This window comes from Manacus vitellinus, unplaced genomic scaffold, assembly GCF_001715985.3.
Source record: "Manacus vitellinus isolate BGI_N305 unplaced genomic scaffold, ASM171598v3 scaffold_1_pilon, whole genome shotgun sequence".
NCBI lineage: Eukaryota > Metazoa > Chordata > Aves > Passeriformes > Pipridae > Manacus > Manacus vitellinus.
The window spans coordinates 16995343-17018177 of record NW_021939396.1 but is presented as its reverse complement, the minus strand read 5'-3'; the positions used below and the strand labels follow the sequence as shown (position 1 = coordinate 17018177).

The 22835-nt window shown below is 35.4% G+C and overlaps 1 protein-coding gene across 1 annotated transcript in view; it reads left to right on the top strand.

Moving 5' to 3' along the window:
• Positions 1–22835, top strand: part of EMC2 (ER membrane protein complex subunit 2) — a 33930-nt gene that overhangs the window by 638 nt on the left and 10457 nt on the right. Inside the window, exons 2-8 of the mRNA XM_018077513.2 lie at positions 163–227; positions 4429–4514; positions 7362–7419; positions 18251–18336; positions 18506–18565; positions 20997–21078; positions 22214–22324. Of these exons, the coding sequence (XP_017933002.1) occupies positions 163–227; positions 4429–4514; positions 7362–7419; positions 18251–18336; positions 18506–18565; positions 20997–21078; positions 22214–22324 (548 nt within the window). The remainder of the gene's footprint in view (positions 1–162; positions 228–4428; positions 4515–7361; positions 7420–18250; positions 18337–18505; positions 18566–20996; positions 21079–22213; positions 22325–22835) is intronic.

Below are 22835 nucleotides of genomic sequence, written 5' to 3'. Positions count from 1 at the left end.
AGTTTCTTAATTTGTCCTTGTTTCAGCAGTGGTCCATGAGAGTAGAAGGGGAAAAATATACAGACAGAATTCATTAATCCTATTTATGTTATAGGTGTTTCCTTTTATCTTAAAAAAAAGCAAAAACCAGTTATCTTCATTTATTGTCTCTTTTTTGTCCAGTTTGGATAATTTATGAACAGGTGATGATTGCTGCCCTGGACTGCAGTCGAGATGATCTGGCATTGGTAAGTTTTCACATTGGCTTTTCCTTCACACTGTGTGTTTTTGTCCTGGGTATCTCTTCCAGATAGTTTTTTGGATATTCTGAACTCCACAGCTTGGACTGGTGGAAAGAATATCTATCAAGAAATACACTTCTGGGAAGAAACCGCCACCACCTACCTTCTCTAATGTGTAACTTTTGTTTAGACAGATCACATCTCTTCCAATAGCCATGAAAATATTTACAGCTACTCTGGTATGGGCTAAATGTCAAGAATAATATTGAAGTTACCATATTGTACAGAGAGTGTTTGTTTATTGAAAACCTCTCGAATTATATTGGTTTTTTGAATGTTTTGAGGTAAAATGTCCACTCATACATATCATGTGTTATGTTGGCTACCATCAAAGAAAGTCATTGACATGTTGGAGCAGGTCTTCAAGATGAATAAGGAGCTGGACTGCATAATGTATAAGGAAAAGCTGAGATCTGAGTTTGTTAAGTCTTGAGAAAGCCAAGAAGGGATTTTATTGCTGTCTTTGAATTTGTACTAATGGGAAGGTATAAAAAAAGGTGGAGACATGTTTCTGTAGATGTGAAAAAAAGAGTGTGAGACAGAAGCTGAAACAAAGGAAATTCCAATTAGATATTAGGAAAAACTTAGTGAATGCTTTATGATAAAGGGCACAGAGAAGCTGTGGAATCTCTGTTGGAAATACATGAAAATAGATTGGGATATGGCCCTGCACTCCCTTGGAAACTGGCTCTATTTTGAGTGGGATTTGGAGCAGTGAACTGCAAAGGGCCCTTGCAATCCAAATTATTAAGTAATTGTTGATAAAAATATTATTAATGGATATTTGAGTTTTATCAGTTTGTATGCAAATTTATTTGAATGATACAAATAACAATTTAGATAAAATTAGTTTATTTTGAACTATAACACCTGTTCGTTAGATTAAAAATAAAAAAAACACTGAATCGAAAAAAAAAACCCAAGTAACCTTAGCTAATCCTTTAAAGGCATCAACAGGAAAAAGGAAAAGTGTATTTTGCAGAAAAATTTTAATAATCTTTTTACCCCTCCTTCACACAACAGTTAGAAAAAAACAGAGGCTTGTCTTGTGCCCTTAAAGGCATCAAACTTGAGCTTATTGTAAGTAAAAAGACATTTTCAGGACTCCATATCTTTCATGGGGATTACTTCTCCAGTGCCTTGTTCTCAGTCAGATGGCAAAATACCTCATAAAGTCATTTGGGTGAAACTTAATGGAAGGAGTCAGACTAGAGGATGCCGTTGGGAGAAGGCCATTTTGAAAGCAGGCAGAACAAGTTTATCTTGCATCCCAAATGCATATGGTAAAATGGAGTATGCTGGAAAATACAGCACAAGACTTTGAACTTGTTGTGAACCCACTGAACTTCCCTCTCTTTTGTTCCTCAGAAGAAAATACTAATGTAGTATAGCTGTCTGTTTAAACAAAAACAAATAGACTTACTGATTAAATAAATACATTTCTATGTCCTGATTTATATGTAAAAGGGTTTTGGTCTTATTTTCAGGGTCTTTTAAGGAAGACTTTCACAAAGTTGTTGAAGGAGCCAGTGTTGAAAGATCAATTGTGAAACACTCTTTGTTTTTACTAACCCTGGCAGGGATTTTAAATTTCAGTTTCTGTGCCCTTTAAGGAATAATACTTGAGATGAGGGAATGCAACGTTTTATATGCAGCTCAGAAAGGAGGTTAAAAGCTTAGAGGGAAACCTTAGGTTTGTTTCTTAGTTTTTAATTTGACTGGTTTATAATAAAGAAGTAGTTAATTCAAACAAGTCAACATCATACATGGCATTTTACTGCAGCTGTAGCTCCAAAGTAGACAAACAGCTCTGGAACTTCTGTTTTTTTCAGCAGTGAGCTCTTGACAGCTGTGATGCATTTTGCTTAGGGGGACAGGTCTCATCTACTCCAAATGAGAAGGCTGAGGTAGTTTTCAGTGGTTTATCTGACTTTTGTTTTTTCTTTTTCTTTCCTCGTTTCCTTTCTGTCCTGCACAAACTGACTGTGTAATGCATGTCTCTGCTGCAATCAGCCAGTTGTTTCACGCACATTTTAGTGCAATCACCTTGGCAGCACTTGTACTACCAGTGTTTTACCTGCTGAAGTTCAGGTTTATATTTCTTTGCCTTTGTCAGACCTTTAAAATTAAAACCCGTGACTAAAAAGTCAGAATGCAAATTAAGTGCAAATTAAAGTTTCACATACAAATAACATTTGCCATTGCAACTGCTGAGTTTCTGAGAGAATCTCGAAAGTAGATTATTGACGTGGTGCCGAACCAGTCCTCAATAACATAAATGACTATGGGGATTACAAGTTAAGTTTAAAAAGAGGGTATTCAGTGCTGCTGAGTCCAGAACATTTTGAAGATGTAGCTGATGTAGTTAATCCATGCACTTTTTTTTTGTGTTACAGTGAGTTGTTCATAACTTTCTCACAACTTTTCCTGTGACTTTATTGTGTCTGGTAGTGTAATCTGCGGGAGTTTATTTTGGCCTTTTGGCTGCTGTGTTTGTTTGGGTAGTGATTGTGTAGTCAGATCTAATGTATGACTCCTGCACTTGAACACTAGTTCTTTCATATTGTCAATGAGATTTTTTTAAATGTAAATGCCCATCTTCAGATTTTGGAGTTCAGTATTGTAATGTTACAATTATTGTAAATGTTACAATTTTTGGTATTTGAACATTTTATTGGAGAAGGGTAGTAGGTGTTTTTATATTAAAAATCACCATCCTTCAGAATTCCCTGATCACTGGACCACAGGTGGATTTATTGTCCACAAAAGTTCTTTTTAAAGCCTGTAATGTTGTTTGGGTTTTAAGCTGAAGTGAAACTACTTTTCTAGAGTTTCATGTAAATTGTCCTGTTTCTTAAGAACATTCACTGATTCGTTCGGACATCATATAACATGCTGCTAAGTACATGTAATTTTTTATGACTAGAGCAGCAGCAGTTCTCCTAGACTTCACTCAAAGTGCCAGTAAACCATTTCTGTATTAAATCTGAGCCTTTCTGTGTGAAATTGTCTTGTTAAGATCTTGGTCCTTTGCAAACTAAGTTGATTGTGATAAAATAGTCTATGCTTACTTGAGGCTAAGCATTACTATTTTGGTTACTGTTTCCTTTCTCTCTTCCTTGTTTTTTAGCATCTGGGAGAGATGTGAATATTCCTCTTGGATGTACTCTAGCAACCTGTTTACAAAAACAAACTGTTACTTCTGTAGTTTTTCCTTTGACCAGTGGATGTGATGAGATGGAAGAGATTATGTCGATAGGCCTCTGCTAGAACCTTAGCTCTGAAGAACAAGTTTCAAAGCTGAGTTGTATAAAGTGTCTAGAAGAGGAGGATTCAGTGTGAAGGTTTTAACGTGATTTAAACCACTGCTGTCTTTGAGAGCTGTGGACTGTTCTGCCTCCCACCATAACGAGTCAGCTGCAAACTTTGCAGTGCTAGATATCTAGCCACGTTCATGATATGGTTACAAGTTAGTTTTGCTCTGGGGAAGTTATGACTCAGTCCCTCTACCAAACATCCTTTTTCACTAATCCAGAGAAATCTTCCTGTGATGAATTCTTTTTATCCATCCCAGGTGTCTCACTGATTTCAGGAGTTAAAACCTATGCCTCTTCTTCCAGCAGGCTGTACCCAAGCCAGTGACAAACATTTTCTTTGGATTTCAAAGTTTTATTTTAAAAATAAACACAGAGCTTTGTATTAGCATAGTTTGTTCCATTGTGAGATATCCATTTATTAAAGAAGTATCACATAAGCTCTTACTGTCTTTTTTTTTGTTTTTTTACTGTCTTGTGTTATTACGCAGCAACTGAGAAGACTTAAAGTTTTAATAGTATCAGGGCTGTTTTAGTAGGTGAGTTTAATTTTCTAAGCAAATAACTATTTCCAAGGAGACCTCAGAATCTAATGACCTGTATGGAAGATATTTCTTTAAACCAGTCTTCTATCAGAGTTTCTGTTTCTGACTTTTTCTTTATCAATGCGTTGCTTATATCAAAAGTTGGTATTTACTTTTACTTAAAACTGCCATTCCAGGTTGTTGAATTATCAACCAAGGCCTTTTTTTTATTTCTTTTTTTTTTTCTTTTGTTGTCTTCTTCTGTGTAGATGTTTGTATTCACAGTAGTGTTTTTGGTTCTTTGTATAGTTTTGTCTTCAGGAACTAAGGCGGCAGTTTCCTGGGAGCCACAGAGTTAAACGATTAACTGGAATGCGATTTGAAGCTATGGAAAGGTAAAAACTGATTTTTAAAAAATGTACTTTCTATCTGGAAAAGTGTTTGCTCTTTCTTAAAAAAACATTCAGGCAAAACATGAAGTCATGGCAAAGTCATGGCAAAACAATGCTGGGCAGTTTCCTTATAGGAAATAACAGTGGTGCCATGATCATATTATAATTTTTAGACATCTCTGTTACATTTTTGCAGGTAATGTGCAGTGTTTCATTTTTGCAATCTTCCCATCAGATTTCCTAGACCAGAAAGATCTCTTACTTGACAGTAAAACACTGCACGCTTTTTTGGCAAATTCTGTGAGGTATATATTTCATCTCTTAGAGCTAGAGAAGCATATGAAAATGAGTGCCATCATTTTTTTGCCTTAATTGTTCTTCTGTGCTCCTCATTACTGCAGGGTGCAGCTGTTTACCCTTGTTTTCTGAGTGTGGGTAAATGAACTTAATAAGGAATAAATCTGTGGAGTTTGTTACAGAAACAACTCAAAAAACACACGGAGTAGAATGGCAGAACCTAAATATCAGACTGACCTTTTTGAAATATCCTATAGAATGGTTATAACATATGAAGTTTAAAAGGAATTACTAAAGTAATGAACAGATTAAAACTTTTCATCTTTCTGAGATGAATGACCTCAAGGCTAGAGGATGACCTTTATTGTCCACCTTTTCCTTGGTTACATAATTGATATCAACATTCTGTTCTGAAGCCCTTGTCTTGGGTGTTGAGAAGGCCTTCCAGCTTTCAGTGCCTTTGAATACTGGCAGATCTGTTCTGTGCCCCATTTTGCATACAGAGTTGGTGAGCTTTGGAGCCTTTGGGCCATCTTGATACAGAGGAGTTGGAAGTACACCCTAAATGCGTTTTTAAAAAATATTTATTTAGCAAATGTTCTTCTGTTACATTCTTGCAAAATTAACTTTGAAAATGGTATTTGATATGAACCACCAGTGATTGTCCACTGCATGAATCAAAAAGAAAGAATAACTGGACTTCATCCACAGGAGCCATCTCAAGGTGACTAGATATTTCAGGTTTCACACTCGCTTTATATTAAATGTGTATTCTTGAAGAAGTTCCATTAATCTTAACTCTCTTGTCTTCATTTTATATAGGATAGGAAGACAGTGAGAGAATGGCAGCAGATTTTCCCCCTCCTGAAACCTATTCAGAAGTACAATAGATCATAATTCAGTTCAGGCTTATGTGACTGCATTGAAGATGTTATTGCATGGGAACATATCTTTGTGGGAGATGACTGTTGCACAAACATTACTTGTGGTTTCAGTAGTGAAGTGCTATTAATCCACAGTTTTCTGAAAGTGCTCATCAAATTACTTGACAAAAGATCTCTGTCAGGATAGATCCTTGAGATTGGAGTATCAGGGAGCAGAGGCATTAACAAAAGCCGAGGTTTCATCTTCGTAGATTTTCTCTAGAAGTCAAAGACAGAGGTTTCAGCTTTGGGTTGTGTTGAACAGGAATCCATCTGCCGATGCTCTAAGCCATGCCCTGGTGAAGCCTGTCTGTCTCCACTGACTGTAAAAGAAGTCTAGGAAAACTTAGGTCATATTTTCAATTGAAGAAGGGAACTTCTTGTTAAATTCTAAGTGACTTGTAGGATCTAAGAAGGGTCCTGCTTTCCCCAATAGGAAGAGGAAACCATGAAGAACATCCCCACAGACTGAGACATCCTTGTAGACACTTGCTAATCAAAATAATGATATCCTGGAACTTCACCATGTAAAGCTGGGATTATGACCATCATGTTCAGTCTTCTAAAATGCATTTGATAAGGTAGCAACTAACAGAGAACATGAATACAGCATTTTACAGCACATCTGCTAAAGTCTGTCCCAGTCACCTTCTACTCGTTTCTGCTTTTGTGCTTCCTTTCACATTTCCTCTCATACCTTATGGTAACTGGACTGGACAGCTGAGCTGTGCTCATGGCAGCAGTGCCCACAGAACAGTGAGAGTACGTAAATGAATGTCCGAGGTGAGAAGGAATGTGTATCCTCAAAAATCAGTCAGCAGTACCACTGAAAAACAGCTTGTCAAACTATACCTGAGGACACAGTGTATGCCCTGGTTCTGTGGTGATAGCACAACAACTGTGTAGTCAAAGGTGGTTTGAATTGAATTATTTCATTTGTCAAGTTTGGGTCATGTACACTGCTGACTGAACACACAGATCTCTTTCCCAGAATGTTTGAAGCGCTCACAGCACCTGAAGTAACCTGTTTTGAGCATACTTCAAATAGCAGAATTAATTAATTAAAAAAAATATAAAAAAATATGGTGGAAAACATTTTCTTTCAAGACTTATGTTATAGTCTGGGGTAGATTCTTCTGTGAATCTTTTCAGTTTGATGTATGCAGCTGCTTTTACTTTTTAGAAGTCACAACAGAAGAAACTTACATGAAGTTTTAAATTATAACAGTGAAGTGAAATGTCATTATTTTGGATTACCTTTCAAATTTTGGAGTTTCTGTTTCTTGGGAGATGTGAAAGGGAGTGTAGGGATGTGATGGTTGGATCTGTTGGGTATAGAAAAAGAGAGGTCAGGAGACTAAGATATTGGGTATAGAATATCTAAGTTGCTGCTGAAACAGTATTCCATGAAATAATTACCATGTGGTTTTTTTAACTTGGTAACATGAAATACTGCTGTTGATATTTAGCACTCACTCAAAAGATTTTTTTATAAATATAGTTTACTTAGTATATGTGTATTATATTTCAGTATAAGAAGTGCAGGTGGGTTAATAACTATTGCAAGGACAGTCAAAAAGTCAAGAATTCTGTCTTAGCAGAAATAAATGCAAACAATTTCTTTGAACAGGTATGATGATGCTATCCAGTTATATGATAGAATTTTACAAGAAGATTCAACTAATACAGTAAGTTTAAAAGATAATTCTAAACTGAAATGTTTTGATGTTTGAAATTTTAACTGTTTTCTTTGTCTCACTGTGGAAAAATGTGTGTCTGTATTACTGTGTTTGTTTCCTTTAGTTTCCTAGTATAATAACCTATGTTACCTTCATTTCATGATGAGAAGACATGATGTAATACCTGCTTAAACACTGATTTTAAAGACAAGGTTATAATTAGCAATCTTTCCAGCAGTCTTAGTAGCATTTAGATTGGGCCTTTCAGCTGTTTCATTTCCCTGAATATTCGGTATTTAAAAGACCAGTATAGTTTGCCATTTGTCTATTGTATTCCTAATGCTTTATCTTACTTAAAGATTAGCTGTGACTACACTCAGGTAGTGCTTGAATAGCACCTGTTTTGATTTATTGTCTGGGACACTTTACCAACTCTTGAATCAAAGTGCATAAAGCATGCCAGTCGTATAGAACAAAGTGTGAGGCTGACTGTACTGTTCTTTTAAGCGTTTTTCAAATACTGGTTGTGGAAGCCACAGTGAGCTATTAGATGCCAAAATAAAAGTCTAGAGAAACTTGTTGCAATATATTTTCATGCGTTTTTTCACACAAGGATAAAATTAGAAATATGAAGAAACTATGGAGTTTCAAAATTTTATGTGACATGTTGGAAAGTATTGAGGGTATATGTTTGTGTTACTTGGTTTTGAACAACTGTTTATTGGATAAACTTCTGTGTAAATGTAATACTTGGGCTATTGCAGATGTTTTGGCAGTCTCAGGTAGACTTTCCTAGGTGTGTGTTGAACCTCTCCCTTTCTTTGGTCAGCTTATTTGATGGGCTGTGCTATTCAGGAGGGGAAAACCCACAGAAACACAGATAACTGGGATTAACTAGGGTATGCCAGAGCTGGATGTAGATCAAGTGCCATCAGTTAAAGTAAATAAACCATTAAAAAACCCCACAAAACAAATTAAAAAACAAGCAGCAACAATAAAAAAACACCCCAAATCACTGGAAAGTTACTTTCAAGGCAACACATCTGAAAACCTTAGTACCAAGTTAAACACTCGGACAACAGCTAAGTTTAAGTCTGTCTGTTAGCAGTGATAGAACTGAGAGATTTTGTGCAAGAGTAAAAAGAACTATTTCAGTTCTTCATTCTTATTTTTCACTCTCCCTGGAACAGTAGAAGTTTGAGCTCAAGAAGTTTTGAGCACAAGACATGTATCTGTCCACAGTAAATGGTGGATTTTATGAGTGTATGGCCCAAAGAGTTTCAGAGACACTAAGTTGTAAGAACCATGGTAAACCAGTATGGAACCATTTACAGTGTAGTCACAAGAACAGGTCACCAAGGTGCATTTTATGACCTTTTGCTGACGCCAGTGGAAAATGGAGCACCATATTACAATGACTTCTCTGGACCACAGATCTTTGAAGTGTGCATTTCTGGCAGTTTTACTCTTCAGCTGTTGCAACATAGCTATCATCATCCGAGTGGTTTGTTGGATGGTTTTATAAAACAAAGTGATATATTTAAATAAGTAGAATGCAAGATTATTTCCTAATTTGGATTTTCTCTGTAACAAAATTATGAAGATCCAAAAAGTTGTAATATTTAGAAGCATAAGTTCTAAATATTAGAACAGTTGCATGGTTGGATTTCTTAAGATCTGAGAATAGAATTGGAGAATGTTAAATGCAAAGTGGAAGTTCCTTGCTGTATAGCTGTAGAATAGGTTGGGTAAGCCTTACATGTGAAGAGTGAAGGGTAAGTAGAAAGTTTTGATAAATTGTCATGTGCAGGTTTCTGTGTGTCTTTTACCTGTTAATTATTTCCATGCAGACGTGTGGCTGCTGTAGAAGATAAATATTTCAAGATTTTAAAAAAACAACTGTTGCTGAGTTTACCTTGGCACTCACCTTACCTTATAGACATTTCTTCTGGTCTGCTGACACATGGAGTTGCTCATATACATTAGACATTTTGGCAAGTCCTTGAAGTGAAACATAGACATTTGTTCACATGAATCATGTAAAAATCATACCTTGCGTTGACTGATCAAATAGAAGCATGGGAAAAGCTTTTCCAAAAAATTATTTCTTTTAGACACATAACAGACTTTTCCAGTATGAAAAGTGAACTTTGAACTCAAGTTATGTAAATGGACATTTACACTTTTGAATGAGGTTTTGTCGCTTGCCAAACACCAAAATTAAGATAACAGTAATTATTTAATTTCATTTCTTACGATAGAATTAAAAGTAGTCTTTGTTTTTAAAATATCATCTCTCAGTGTTTTATCTCACTTTGAGCTTACTTACTGAAAAAGATGACTCATTTGACAATGGAGCAATGTTAATGTCACTTCAGAGATTTTGTTGTATTTTTCAAAGCATGTAGGTGTTGAGTAATGATCTCTCTCTTCTAAAGACTTTAACATTAAGGAATGAAATGTGACTTCTGTGAAGTGCACAACTTGCATACATTTCAACAGCATAAGATTTGGAACCTTTTCCATTTTTGTCCATTTTGTTGAAATGAAGGCATATTAGAGCTCAAGGTGGCAGATTACTCTGTTATGAAGGCTGCATAATATTTTCTATTTTCTATTTTTTATTAAAATTTCACGTAGTATCCAATTGAAAATCTTTATACTGATGCTGTATAGTGACTAAGTTGTTTGTAGATCTTCAGATAAAATGCTTATTCAGACAATTATTCAGACAATGCTGTTCAGACAATTATTGTCTGAACAAAAAAAAGAGGGTCATTGTTTTTTTAGTAGCATTGGTATAAGGACTTTTTTGTTTGTTTTTGCTGTTAATGTATTTCATTGAGAAATCCTTATTCTGCTCTGCTTTAGAGAAAAGACTTTTAGTTAGGCAGCAGTCGGGCCCTTCTTGAGGTAGCCTGTCCAGGAATGCAAAGAAGATTCTTGATGAGAACAGAAATTGAGTTCATGTCTCAAGACTTAGGCTGGTGTCTGTCCCACTCCAGTCATCCTGGTGCATTGGCAGTTTCTCCTCATTGTTCAGCTCAACTATCAAGACGATTGCAGAGCATTTGGTCAACACCAGGGGAAAGTGAGATAAGACACACAGTTCTACCTTAATTCTAATCCGCAGAAAATCTGATGTCTTTATTAGGATAATTCCTCTGCCGTTTTTCTTGCCACTTTTTCAGCTAAGCTTTTAATACAAGAAGACACTCTGTATGCTTGCTTAGCTTAGGGCATGTGAATAATCTCATTAACTTCATGGGTTTAGTAATGAAGTTGTGTGAACAAAGAATTAAAAATTAAGATTTTCATAATAAGATGGTGTTCTGAGTGAAGGTGGTGTCTTCCAGTGTTTATAAAATAATTCACTAACAGCTCTGTTGTTTATGGGAGCGGGCAGGAACAAGTGTATGCATATGGTCACATGAAATTACACTTTCCCTTACTATTGAGATTCTTTTTGTAGACAAGCTGTCGAAAGACATCTTTCAGAAGAGGCACAGGAGATGATTGAAGACCTAAGGGGATACAGAATACTGGAAAGATTCAGAGCAAAATCTTAGTCCTTAGTATCATGTAAATAGTCAACAATATATTTCATGAACATCCGAGTTTATTTCTTTCTGTGATTGTGCATTACCACCACTGACTGTATAGGTAACTTTTTTCCCCCCAACTCCTTGTTTCTAGAAAATAAGATGGGAATAATGAGCACTAAGTTTGAGCGTTGGATATCTATTTATTATCTGAACTGTGATAATTCCTTAAAATTGCTGTAGTAGCTGTGCATTCATTTTGAACAGAGACATCCTGTGACGATCTTGCAGCTTTGTACCTTGACTTATGGGATGCTCTAAGTTGCAAAAAGGAAAATTGCTCACCAAATGAAATATCTGCTAGTAGAGGGAATTTTCTGAGGTGATGTGTATGTTTCATTAAATATATGGCAACACTGCCAGGAAAGACACAACTAGACCTAAACTTAAATGTGTATGGTGGTAGTTTTAAAGGGAGTCAAAGAGCTCGGCACTGTGTCTGATGCAGGATAGAGTTGGTGAGAGATGTGAAGAACTGCAGCTGCCCCTTCGGTTAGTTCCCAGTGAGAATTGATGGTTAAGCTGTGAATGCACTATGTGGTTCCTAAAGAAATGTGCTTTACTTTTGACAGAGCATCATTTATGCTTGCAGGGTTTTTTTTTCTTCTTCTTCAGTCATGATCGGTGAAGTGAGAGAGCAGAGTGCATTCCACCATTTTCCCCATGTTTGGAGTCTCTTTTAAATGCTGATGGAGATTTTGTCCCTCGAAATTAAGTATTTGAGAACATAAGAACAGCTGTCCTTGAGTCGTGGCGAAAGTCCATTTTACTTGTCCTGTGCCTGATAGTGACCAATAGCAGATACCAGAAGAATGTAAGACAGGGCAATCACAGTATGCTCTGGTCTGTTCTATTCTACCAGTTTCTATTCATGTTGCAATTTTCCTGTGCCAGAAGTGCCAACTCTGTTTTTAATAGCTCTTCATGAAGTTTCTGCATAGATTTATTTTTAAACTTGTGAAAGCTTGCTGCGCCTGTGTCTACATCATCATTCAGAAATTAAATTTTGTAATTTATTAATTAATGCCTCTAAATTCATATGTTACTGTTGACAGTTATTTTCTGTTCACTTTATTAATGCTCATGACTTTAGAGAGCTTTTACTCTTTTCTTCCCTGTAAGCTTAAGAAGTCCTAATGTCCATCATTTATTGTTGCCATTCTGTGCCTTGAAAGCCTGTTGCTGTTCTGAGTGTCATTTTTCCCTATATTTGGGTGAGAGATAAGAGGACAGAACAGCAGTCAGTATTAAAAATACAAGAGTATTAAGGAGTTACAAGTAACAAAATGGTGCCAGTGATTTGTTCTCTTCTGTGTTCTTTTCTGATAATTCCAATATCACAGTATTTTTGGTTTGGAGTTTTGGGGCAGGGTTTTTGGATGTTTTTAAGACCTGTTCTGAACTGATATTTTATAGAACTGTTTGTTGCAACTCCAGCATCTCCCTCCTAATTTGTCCCTGGACAAATTCAGACAGCTTTTCTGTGTATGTTAAATTAGTATTGTTTTATCCTATATGTAACCCTTTATCAGTATTAAATTTCAGACGTTGTTTTATCATGCTAATATTCATTATTTTGAATGCTATTCTTTGCTGTTGGCTTTTGTTCTTTATACTTAAATAACTCCTTATCATCATTTAATTTTACATCACTATTACTTCCCTTGTTAGTTATGAGTTTGCTGAGCAGTAGTTTTTAGTACAGGTGATTTTTGGGTTCTCGGTGCAGAGAACTCTTTTCTCCTCTATTTTATACCTTTTGACTAATTTATTTATCCACATGAAGACCTTGCCCTGTTAGACTGTGGCATCTTAGTTTCCTTCAGAGCTTTCAGCTTCAGAGTGAGACATCGTGTTGAAATTATTTTTTAAGTCAAAGTTGACTTTTAAATGGATCTTTATTCATCCACACTCTTAGTGTCCCCTTGAAGAACTCCAGTAGGTTAGGGAAGCCTCACTTTCCTCTGTGTAAACAGTTCTTAGTTTTTTTTGGCATATAACAGTTTTCATGTTTTGCAATTCCAGGCTTTAGTTTTTTAGCCTTTACAGCTTCTGCTGTATGCTGATGTTAGACTTTATAGGCTGTTTATTGGATGCCCCCTAGAATTCTGTAAAAAGTTATATCTTGCTTTGACATTATCCCTAAAGAAGCAGCTTGAACTCAGCAGCTCTGTGCCTGCATAGGTTTGCAAGATGTACCCTGATTTAACTGTCTTCCATGACTAACTTTGAAAAACTCTGAAGTCTGGTAAGAGTACATTTGTTATTGTGGTTGTATTCAGATTATGTGGTATTTTTTGATATCTTTGTTGTAGTTGTTGACACTTCTGTTTTGATTTACATATTGCAGTTTGAAGGAAAATATTTCAATGTATCAAACTCTTGGATCAAATACACATTTTTTAAAAGGTTAAAAAAATGAAAAATTTCTTTTTAAGATGAAAAATGATTTGTTTAATGCTCTAATAGTTACACAGATAGGAAATTGTTTCTTTCTTACACCTATCAGTCCCTGAAGGTTCTCCTACTGGTACTTTCTTTGCAACCATGAAATTTAGAACACTCTTAGACTTTCCATTGGTATGTTTTACTGATAAAATGCAAAAGTTGATAAATGTTCAAGTCCTCACTTCATTCTGAGTCTACTTAATGATAATTAAAAGGAATCATGACAAATATAGGATTAGTTCTTGTGCCAGATTGAGGATTATTAGTCTTTAAAAGAAATAGCTTGGAAAGGTTCACTGTTTAATAAATATGTACATACTGAAGTTCATTAGTCCATATGATACTGATTACAGTGTAAGTGTTTCTTTAAGATGCATATATCTTTCAATTAAGAATTCTACATTTACAGAATCAACCAATAACCATTCTAGTGGCTTTTTCAAACTCTGGAAAATTGTTAGGGGGAAATTCATATCATAGGATCTGCATGGTCAAAAACTGCAGATCTTGCTATAGCACAGAAAGTTTTGCCTTTTCACTTAAAGTAGAAGGAGAAGGGAGATTGAGTTAATTTTTGTATGAGGCTTGTTCTTAAAAATCTTACTATTGTGAAGAACTGAAATGAACCTCTGGAATGTTATTTTTTTATCTTTATCAGTGCAATTGTTGTGACTATTTTAGTAGGCTTCTTAGATTTCAAAATAATCTCACATCCCTATAATTAAAAATAAATTTCTTATTGATATTCTTGGTGGACTTGAAATTAATGATTGAACAGATTTGAACTCTGCATTTTGTAGGTTTTTAGTATCTTGCAACAGGTACCCTAAAAGTGAATTTGTATTTTGTAATGTGAGGGTTTTGGTAAAAAGGGCCTTAAACATAATAAAACATGAAATTGCCTGGTTTTCTTATATCAGCTGGCTGTAAGGCAGATAATAAATTGGATACATTAAATAAATGGTAGGTAAAGCTTCTGTAGAATTCGTAGGAGTCTGGCTTTTCTTATCAAATAACTGTTTTTGTCTGGTAAAGTGGTTATTAGTGTTGGCAGTGGTTTTGCTCAGTAAAGCCTTTTTTTTTAATTTGTATGGAAATAAAAATTGATGCTGTGTGTGTAAATCCTCATTGGTTATGCTGCTGTCCTCAAGATGCTCTGCAAGCACACCATGTGTGAGCCCCAACTCACAGAGCAGCACTTAAGCTGATGCACACAGGGAGCTCAGGGACAATATAAATCAGAACAAGAATTAGAAGTCTGCAGCACACAAAACAGTGCATGTTTTGCTTGTAGTGCAGGCCTTGTTGTATATATTTTTCTTGAAGTATTGACTACTGGAGTCATTGAATTTGGAGTTTTATTTTAAGAAAACCTGCTAGACTTTGTGATTCAAAGAAAAACTAGGAAGTCAGATGGGAGAATAGTCTGTGAATACAAATGAAAGCAATAGTAGTTTGTTTTCATGTGTTTGTTTTTTCACCTGTCATATCACTCCTGTGAATCAGAGATCTGAATACTTCAGATTTATTGTATGTATCTTGGCTTTATGGTTTTATTTATGTGATGGAAAAGTGTTACAAATTGCTTTAAAATAACCTCTACATCCTCACTGACTTGTTTCCAGAGTGTTTAAAGAGACTTTAAAAAATTCTATGCTGCTATACAACATTTTTTACTCCTCTGTTTATCAGCACTGTTGTAAGTGGTTGAACCTCTCTTTTGCAAACTCAGAGTTCTCTGTAAATAAAATTATCCCAGCATTTTTAGGGTGACGAGAGCATAGATTTAAAGCCCAGATGCTGCTTTGTTTTTGGTGATAAGGAAGGTGGATAAAAAAGGAAGTTTAAATACTATTTTTCCTCAAATAAGAAACAAAAGTGTAATTTGGAAGAAATTTTTCTGGGATTTGGTGCAGTGGGGAAATTCTGTCAAATGTATATATAACTCGTTTAACTCCTAAGTGCTACCACCAGAACATGTTAATTACGTCTAATGCTTCTGTCCTGATTATTTGATTGCATTAGATGACATGCTTGCTATAGGTAAACATCAATTTATATTTGTGACTGGAAATAGTTGTAGCTTTTCATAAATTAACATCTTGAGGCTCCAGTGATTTATATTACTTGGGAGTGCTGTGCATAAGAAATAAAGCAGCCATGGAGAAAAATCTATTTCCAGGCTCTTTTGGAGGACTGACTTGGATGTGATTGAAGGAGTTGCCTCAGTAACAAAGAGGAGGGTGACTTATGTAGACTGGTCCTGTTTGCTGTTGCAAATTAAGTTGTCATATGAGTTAATTGATTTTATATATTTAATAGATTATTTTAGCTCTCAAGAGTTTACTTGTGGTCACTCTTGATTTCTTTTTCTTTAAATTTTGAAAATAACAAGCGAATTGTTAATCCAAGAGCTATATTTTAAAGTCGATAGCCTGTTACCTGCAAAAAACCCTCTGTCTCCTGTGGCTGTGCAGGCTGTTATCCCCACTTTTCCTTCTCTCCTGTTTTGGGCTCAGTGAGCAGGTCACTGGGCTGTGGATAATACCAGCTCTGGGTAGTGAGTTAACACTGCCCTGGTGTTCCCCCTGTAGCAGGGCGGTGACCTGCTTTACGAAACACTGTGAGAACTCTTCATAAAACGTGATAGAGAACAATGGTTTTGATCCGGGTTTTTTGTTCTTGTTGCTGTTACTTTGTGGTTTTGTTTAGTAATAGCAATATGATAAGTATTTGGGATTATTCTTTTTGTATTTAAAGAAAATCTTAGAATCAACCAGGTTGGAAAAGACCTCTGAGATCAAAATAAGTTTAATTATGCTGTTATCTTTATTTAAATAAAGAAAAAGCAAAAATAAACCGTGTGTGTTGTTACAGTGATGTGTCAGCAGTTAAAATTTCCATTTATGGCTTTTAGCCAAGTGTCTGCCAGTAAAAGTAGAATGGTGTATGTAACTTCACAGGTTGCAGTTTGACAAAGAAGCAGTGGGGAAAAAAAATTACTGTGGATAAACCCACTACACTGCCTGTGTCCTGATTTGTCCCCTGGTTGTTCTGATGAGTCTTCTCCCTGTGTGTGCCTTACGTTTGAGCAGAAGAGTGATGTTGAGTTGTTTTCACCAAATTTTTATCGAATAGGTGTTCATGGGGGAAGTAAAGGGGGTGAACTCAAAGGAAAGAATAAACCTAGAATCAGTGTTAAAAGCATTTCTATCTGGGCTATTTTGGTGCCTGAACTAGTTTGCCACTCTCCTCTTTTGGAAGCAGTTGACTTGTTCAAATGATGATCAGAGGATAAGAAATTATTTAGGACTGTAGTTATGTTTAAAATACTGTAAAAATAAAAGAACTCTTTCAGGGTATATGTGGCTGTGAACTTAAGGTACATCATGAAGAAATTGATTTCAGAGCTATCTGAAATTCAAATATTAAAATAATATAGGATTTTGCTAAAGAGTTGTCCATTCCCGTGCTATCAAGGCTTCTGTAAGGTGATACCCAACTGTATAAACTCTTTATTATGAAATAGGATGAGAGCTATGAAGGAAATAAGCAGTGGGCCTTAGTTACCAGAAAAGTGTGCTTTATATTGTTTTGTCATTAATGTTATCTCATGGAGAAATGGCATCTCGCGTCTGCCTGCAGTGGTTGTGATCACCCAGGAGAACAGGGGTTATTGCTGAGGCAGGAGGCTTGATGGTGTTTGTTTGAGGCATGTTATGCCAGAATTTGATTTTACTTTCATTCTGTCAGATTCCCAATCTGATGACTTTCAGGCTGGCCAAGGTGTGGTGCTCTTTGCTCCGAACTGGGAAGATTTCTGTTGTTTTGAATCACACCTCAAGTGCATCTTGATTCTCAGTTGGTTAGAGCATGGTGCTAATAACACCAAGGTTGTGGAGTTGATCCCTTTGTGGGCCATTCACTTCAGAACTGGACTTGATGATCCTTGTGGGTCCCCTCCAACTCAGAATAATCTGTAAGATTCACAGCCTAGAGGCCTGAAAACTGTAACCAACATCCTTCAGAAGCTGGAATATTAGATTGGAGTACAGAATAATCAACTATAAGAATTCTGTATATCTTTTCTCCTGGTGGTCTGTAACAACATTTATGGACTTCAAAACTTAAATATATTGTAATTCTTATAACTTATATTTCAATTTAAAAAGTATAAAAACATGTTCCACCCACATATCAAAGCACTGCTCAGGTTTTGCCATTGAAATGGCTATTTTGTATTCCCTTTACATTGCAGAGTCTGCTTTCTGCTCCAAGAACGATGAGAGACTTGTTTAGGAAATTGGTGTGTATTTAACATTAATTAAAGATGGCATTCAGCACTCCAATAAGAATATTTTTAAATGGCTGGAAGCCATACTTATGCTATGGAAACCCAGATGCATCTGTGGGATTCTCTAAGACTCAGTGGCCATTTCTCCTCTTTAGGCATGGATCTTGTGAATGAAAAGGTGGGGGTCTTTGGAATGGCTGAAGATTAGCATCCCCTGCTGTTTTGTAATTATCAGAATCTGGACAGTCATTTATTTGAATGAAATAATGCATACAGTTTGTGCCTCCAAAGAAAAGCCTACATAATGTGATTGTAAGGAGAGGTTTTCAATCTCTCAGTGGGATGTCATAGGGTATGTTTATAAACTTCAACCTAGCAGTTTCTCTGCAATGGAATTCCAGTGGTATTGAGATAATAATTTGCACAGTCAAATTGCTTTCCTTACAAAAACCCAGGGAATTATGAGGCCTAATCCTTTATTAATGTCAACCCATAGGCAGCAAGAAAGCGTAAGATTGCCATTCGAAAAGCCCAGGGGAAGAATCTCGAGGCCATCCGAGAGCTGAATGAGTATCTGGAACAGTGAGTGTCTTACAAGAAAATACGGATTGTGTTTTGCTATTCTGATAAATCTTTTTAATTAAAATGGAATTTGCATTTAATTTACGCTTTTGCTTCCATGCTGATCATTTACAGAATCCCTTGCACATTCTTTCCTTTTTTCCTTTTTTCCTCTCTTGTCTTCATACAGATTTGTTGGAGACCAAGAAGCTTGGCATGAACTTGCAGAGCTTTACATCAATGAACATGAGTAAGTTGTTTGCTAAGTCCACATAAAAACTGTTAATTTGAAATCCACTCCATGTAAGTCAAAAACTTCAGTGGTTTTTTTTGAAGGACTACTGTTACAAAGTATCTCATTTCCAATATAGCAGGCATCAACAGGAAATAATTACCAACCTTATTTGACTACCAAAAGCTTTAAGAAGGCATTTGATTTTAAAATGGAAACAGTTTACTTAATTACCTGTATGTTTCAGTGATTTTTAAAAATCTGATATTTTAAAAGAAGTGGTTTGAATGTAGCAGGGAACAGCACTTATTTCCTGTTATTTTTCGTTCAAGTGATGTATTTTACTTTTTAGATATGTTAAATTCTTTACTTCTAAAATCAGTAGATCACAGCATCTGAAATTCTGATTTTCTTTTAGCCTACCTCTCCAAGAACTTTTAGTAACCTTTTAAAAAAAAAAAAAGACAAAGGAAAACATGGATCCAGAGTCAGAGGCATCTGGTCGCCTGGGTACAAAACCCAATGCAGTCAAGAATGCTGAATGTTGTAGTAACTTGCTTATTGGATATTTAATGTTTTTGTTAGCTTTTTTTATTGCTGTAGTGACAGGAGGAAATCCCAGTGTGAGAGGATTAGCTCAAAGCCTTAGTGCAAGTTTTCTAATATCACAGCATTAATTCTAACCTCCACCCAAAGGCGTATCTTTTTTTTTCCTCTCTTTCTTTAGTTCTTCAGCCCAGCCTGAATTATATCGCATTGTTTCCTTCCTTCCTTTCCAGAGGGTAGTAAAAGAATCAAATTGTCAAGGAAGAAATAGCTGTTCTCACTGTGATGAAAAAATTGTTCCCCTGTTACCTTTCCTTCCACTCCATTCTCAAAGAAAATAATTACTAAACTCTTTTAAATGCTGACTTAGACCTAAGGAATAATCTAGAATTTTGATATCCAGATTTCCATTTGTTTGAGGAAATTTACCAGCCACTTTTCCAAGAAAATAGCTACTAAAAAAAAAATTGGCTAGGAAGGTATTTAAGCTTGTCAAATCTGTCGGTACAAAAGTGAATGATAGAGTGGTGCAAACATACGTATTCCATTATTGGGTTTGGGGTTTTTTGCTATAATATTTATTACAAAATTGTGCAATAAAACCTTAGAAAGGAATTGGTTTTGCTTGTATTAGTCTTGGTCTGTAATTCCAATAAAAAATAATATATAAAACTCTCTTCAGTTCATTGAAAGAATTTACTCTGCTCACTGTACTTCTATGAGCATCATTATCATTATTTTGATGATTAAATGGGGAAAAAATTGTACTCTTGGCTTAAAAGCAGTTAGTTAATTTTTTAAAAAGAAGACAATTCATCAGCTTATTTGTTTTATCAGGCTCACAAATTTAGTCTGGTTTGTGAAATCACCATGCGCTTATTGTTGTTCATAAGCACACATAGGTATACAAGATTTATACAGTCCTCAGTTCTGCTCTGTTCTGCAATGAGAACTGTGACTTCTGCTTTTGGTGGCTATCCTTTTATCTCCAGATTAAAATAGGTACACGAGTATCATATCGTGCACGGGAGAAAACCTCAGTATATTTATTTTAAGATACAAGATTTTACAGATTACATGGTTTAATACAGTCTCATAATATCTAAATTGCTTTTGCTGCTGTATTAAATATCTACCCACACTACCATTATAAACATTGCATCTCTGAATTTTAGAATCCTATCATGTAAACTGTGGAATAATGCTATCACATATCTGTAGACAATGCAAATTCTGCAGAAACTTATATTAGTTGAAAGATTATGAAGCTAAGATTCTTCTAAATAAACCTACATTTTGAGCTTGACTTCTTAATTCTTTCTGAAAAAATTCTTTCTGAAAGCTTTCACCAAAAAAACCCAAGGGCTAGTCTCTTCAAATGATAAGTTTTTTGCCCATTTGGTCCGATGCTGTTTGCATACATAGATTTGAACTGCTCTTAGTATGTTTTTTTTGATCTCACTTCTATGGTTGATAAAGTTAACTGTCATTGTAAATGTTCTGGTCTGTAACTTGGTTTGTGGATCCTCAGAATTTTCTTGTAGGGGAAAAAATGAATTAATTTGTAGTCTCAGTTCACTGCCTTATATCTGATTCCTGTTTCTACTCATCACTCTTGTTGATAAGAAATAGCACTTATTAATGAGAGATCAGGATGTTAAATTCTTTCCATGAGCTGTTCCATATATACTCAGACTATTAGATTTTGTGTATTTTTTCCCTGTCTATAATGTAAATGGAGTAATTTGATTCCAAACATGATTTAAAAATGAAACATTTTTATTAATTGTGAATCACAATTTTATAGGGGGGAAAGTAAGACTTTTATTGTGCTGTAAAAAAAACTGAAACAAAGAGCTGCATATTCTTGTTTCATTTTGTCACTGTTTTTTATATTCCTCAGCTATGCAAAGGCAGCCTTCTGCTTAGAGGAGCTTATGATGACTAATCCACACAACCACTTATATTGTCAGCAATATGCTGAAGTAGGTATTTTCAGAGAAATCAATTATGTTTGACTACATTTTCTGTTTTTATGTTACAGAAGTGGTGAAAATGGTTTCTTTAATTTTTCCCTAGGAGATTTAAAAGAGTATACAGAGAATGTTGACATCTCATAGAACTGAACATGTTAAGAAAACTATGTTTTCTTACTCACTGTGACTAAGCTAAGAGTTAGGGCAGGAATTATCGTAGATAAAAACTCATTTTAAATGAACTTTTCTTGTTGAAGTGTTTATGCACTTTTCAAATTAAGTGCATGAGAAGTTAAAGTTCCACAACAATGCTGCTTAGAGGGTTATGATATATTGCCTGTTACTGTGGAGTCAGATCTTGGAATCCACATACGAAATTTTGCCTGAAGGAGCACTGACGGAAGAGAGGCGAAAACTAGAGGTAAACTTAGAAGTTTTAGCTCAAGGTTTTAGCCATTTGCAATCTTGTTTTTCTTTTCCAGAGTATGTATATATTTTTTTCTAAATTGTACTGTTAAGTCCTTAGGTTGGGTTTAATTTGTTAATGTGGATAAAATTGGGTTAACATTAAAACTTGAAAATCTAAATAGCTTTTGGGTAGAAAGACTGAACGTGTCTTCTAGTATTTATCCCTCTTTTTGTTGATCTAATAACTGGCAAAATGAATAGAAAATCAATGGAGTAATCCTCTAAACTTTGTGTGCTATTTTGCAGTTGAATACATAATGGAAGGCATTGTGGTGGTTTGTGTACTGGTGTCCTGCATGCTCAGGGAACACAGGGTCAGTGTGGATTTCTGGTAGTCAGAATTTAGCTTTAGAGTTTGTACTATTTTTCTCAAGAGACTATCTCAAGGTTTTTAGTCTTTATAGGTGCAAAATAATTACTTTTGATTCTTGTAGCAATAAGTTAATTAAATTAATGCTAGCTTTTTTTTTTTTTCCTATAGTGAAGTAATTTAAAATTCATATAATGAGAAAATCTTGGATTTCTCCTAAGCCAGTATTTGGCCTTTGGTAGGACTCTCTGGTTTAAAACAACCACGTGAAACAAACCTGAAGTGAATTTTCATAATATCTTTGCTTCAGAGCAAATGCCTGAGGTATGAAAGACATGCAAGTTTCAAGAGCTTATCATTTTACAGGTTAAATACACTCAAGGGGGTCTTGAAAACCTTGAGCTATCAAGAAAGTATTTTGCACAAGCACTGAAGCTTAACAACAGAAATATGAGAGCTCTGTTTGGACTTTACATGGTAAGCATGAGTATATATTTTCCGTGTTATCATTTTGAATATGTCTGTGCAGGTGTATCATCCTTTACCATTTGCTGGTTTGGTTTTTTTCCCCCATTGGTTTAACATAATAGCTCATATTATTAACACTGTTTTAATACTGGCTATGGACAATTTTGTGCCAGTAAGTACTCCTTACTTGAAGTGCTCTTACCCTTAAGTGTTGCCTGTGTTTTCCAAAGAATTGTAATTATTGGCACATAAAAGTACGTTCTTGGAAAAGGATTTAAAGTCATATTCCTCTCTTCTGCTGAAGAGTACCAGCACAGTAGCACTGGTTCCTTGCATAGTGGATTTATTTATATAAGTGAAAAGTCTCTGAGATGAGTTTAGTTCTTAAGTAATATTTTTTATTTTTTCAGGTGAGGGTGTCCATAGTTTATGTAGAGTCTTACCTGCTTTTAAAATGTGTTTTCTGATGCCACAGGGAAGAATGTCATGTTTTTAATGGCAGTTTGGACACACAAATGAC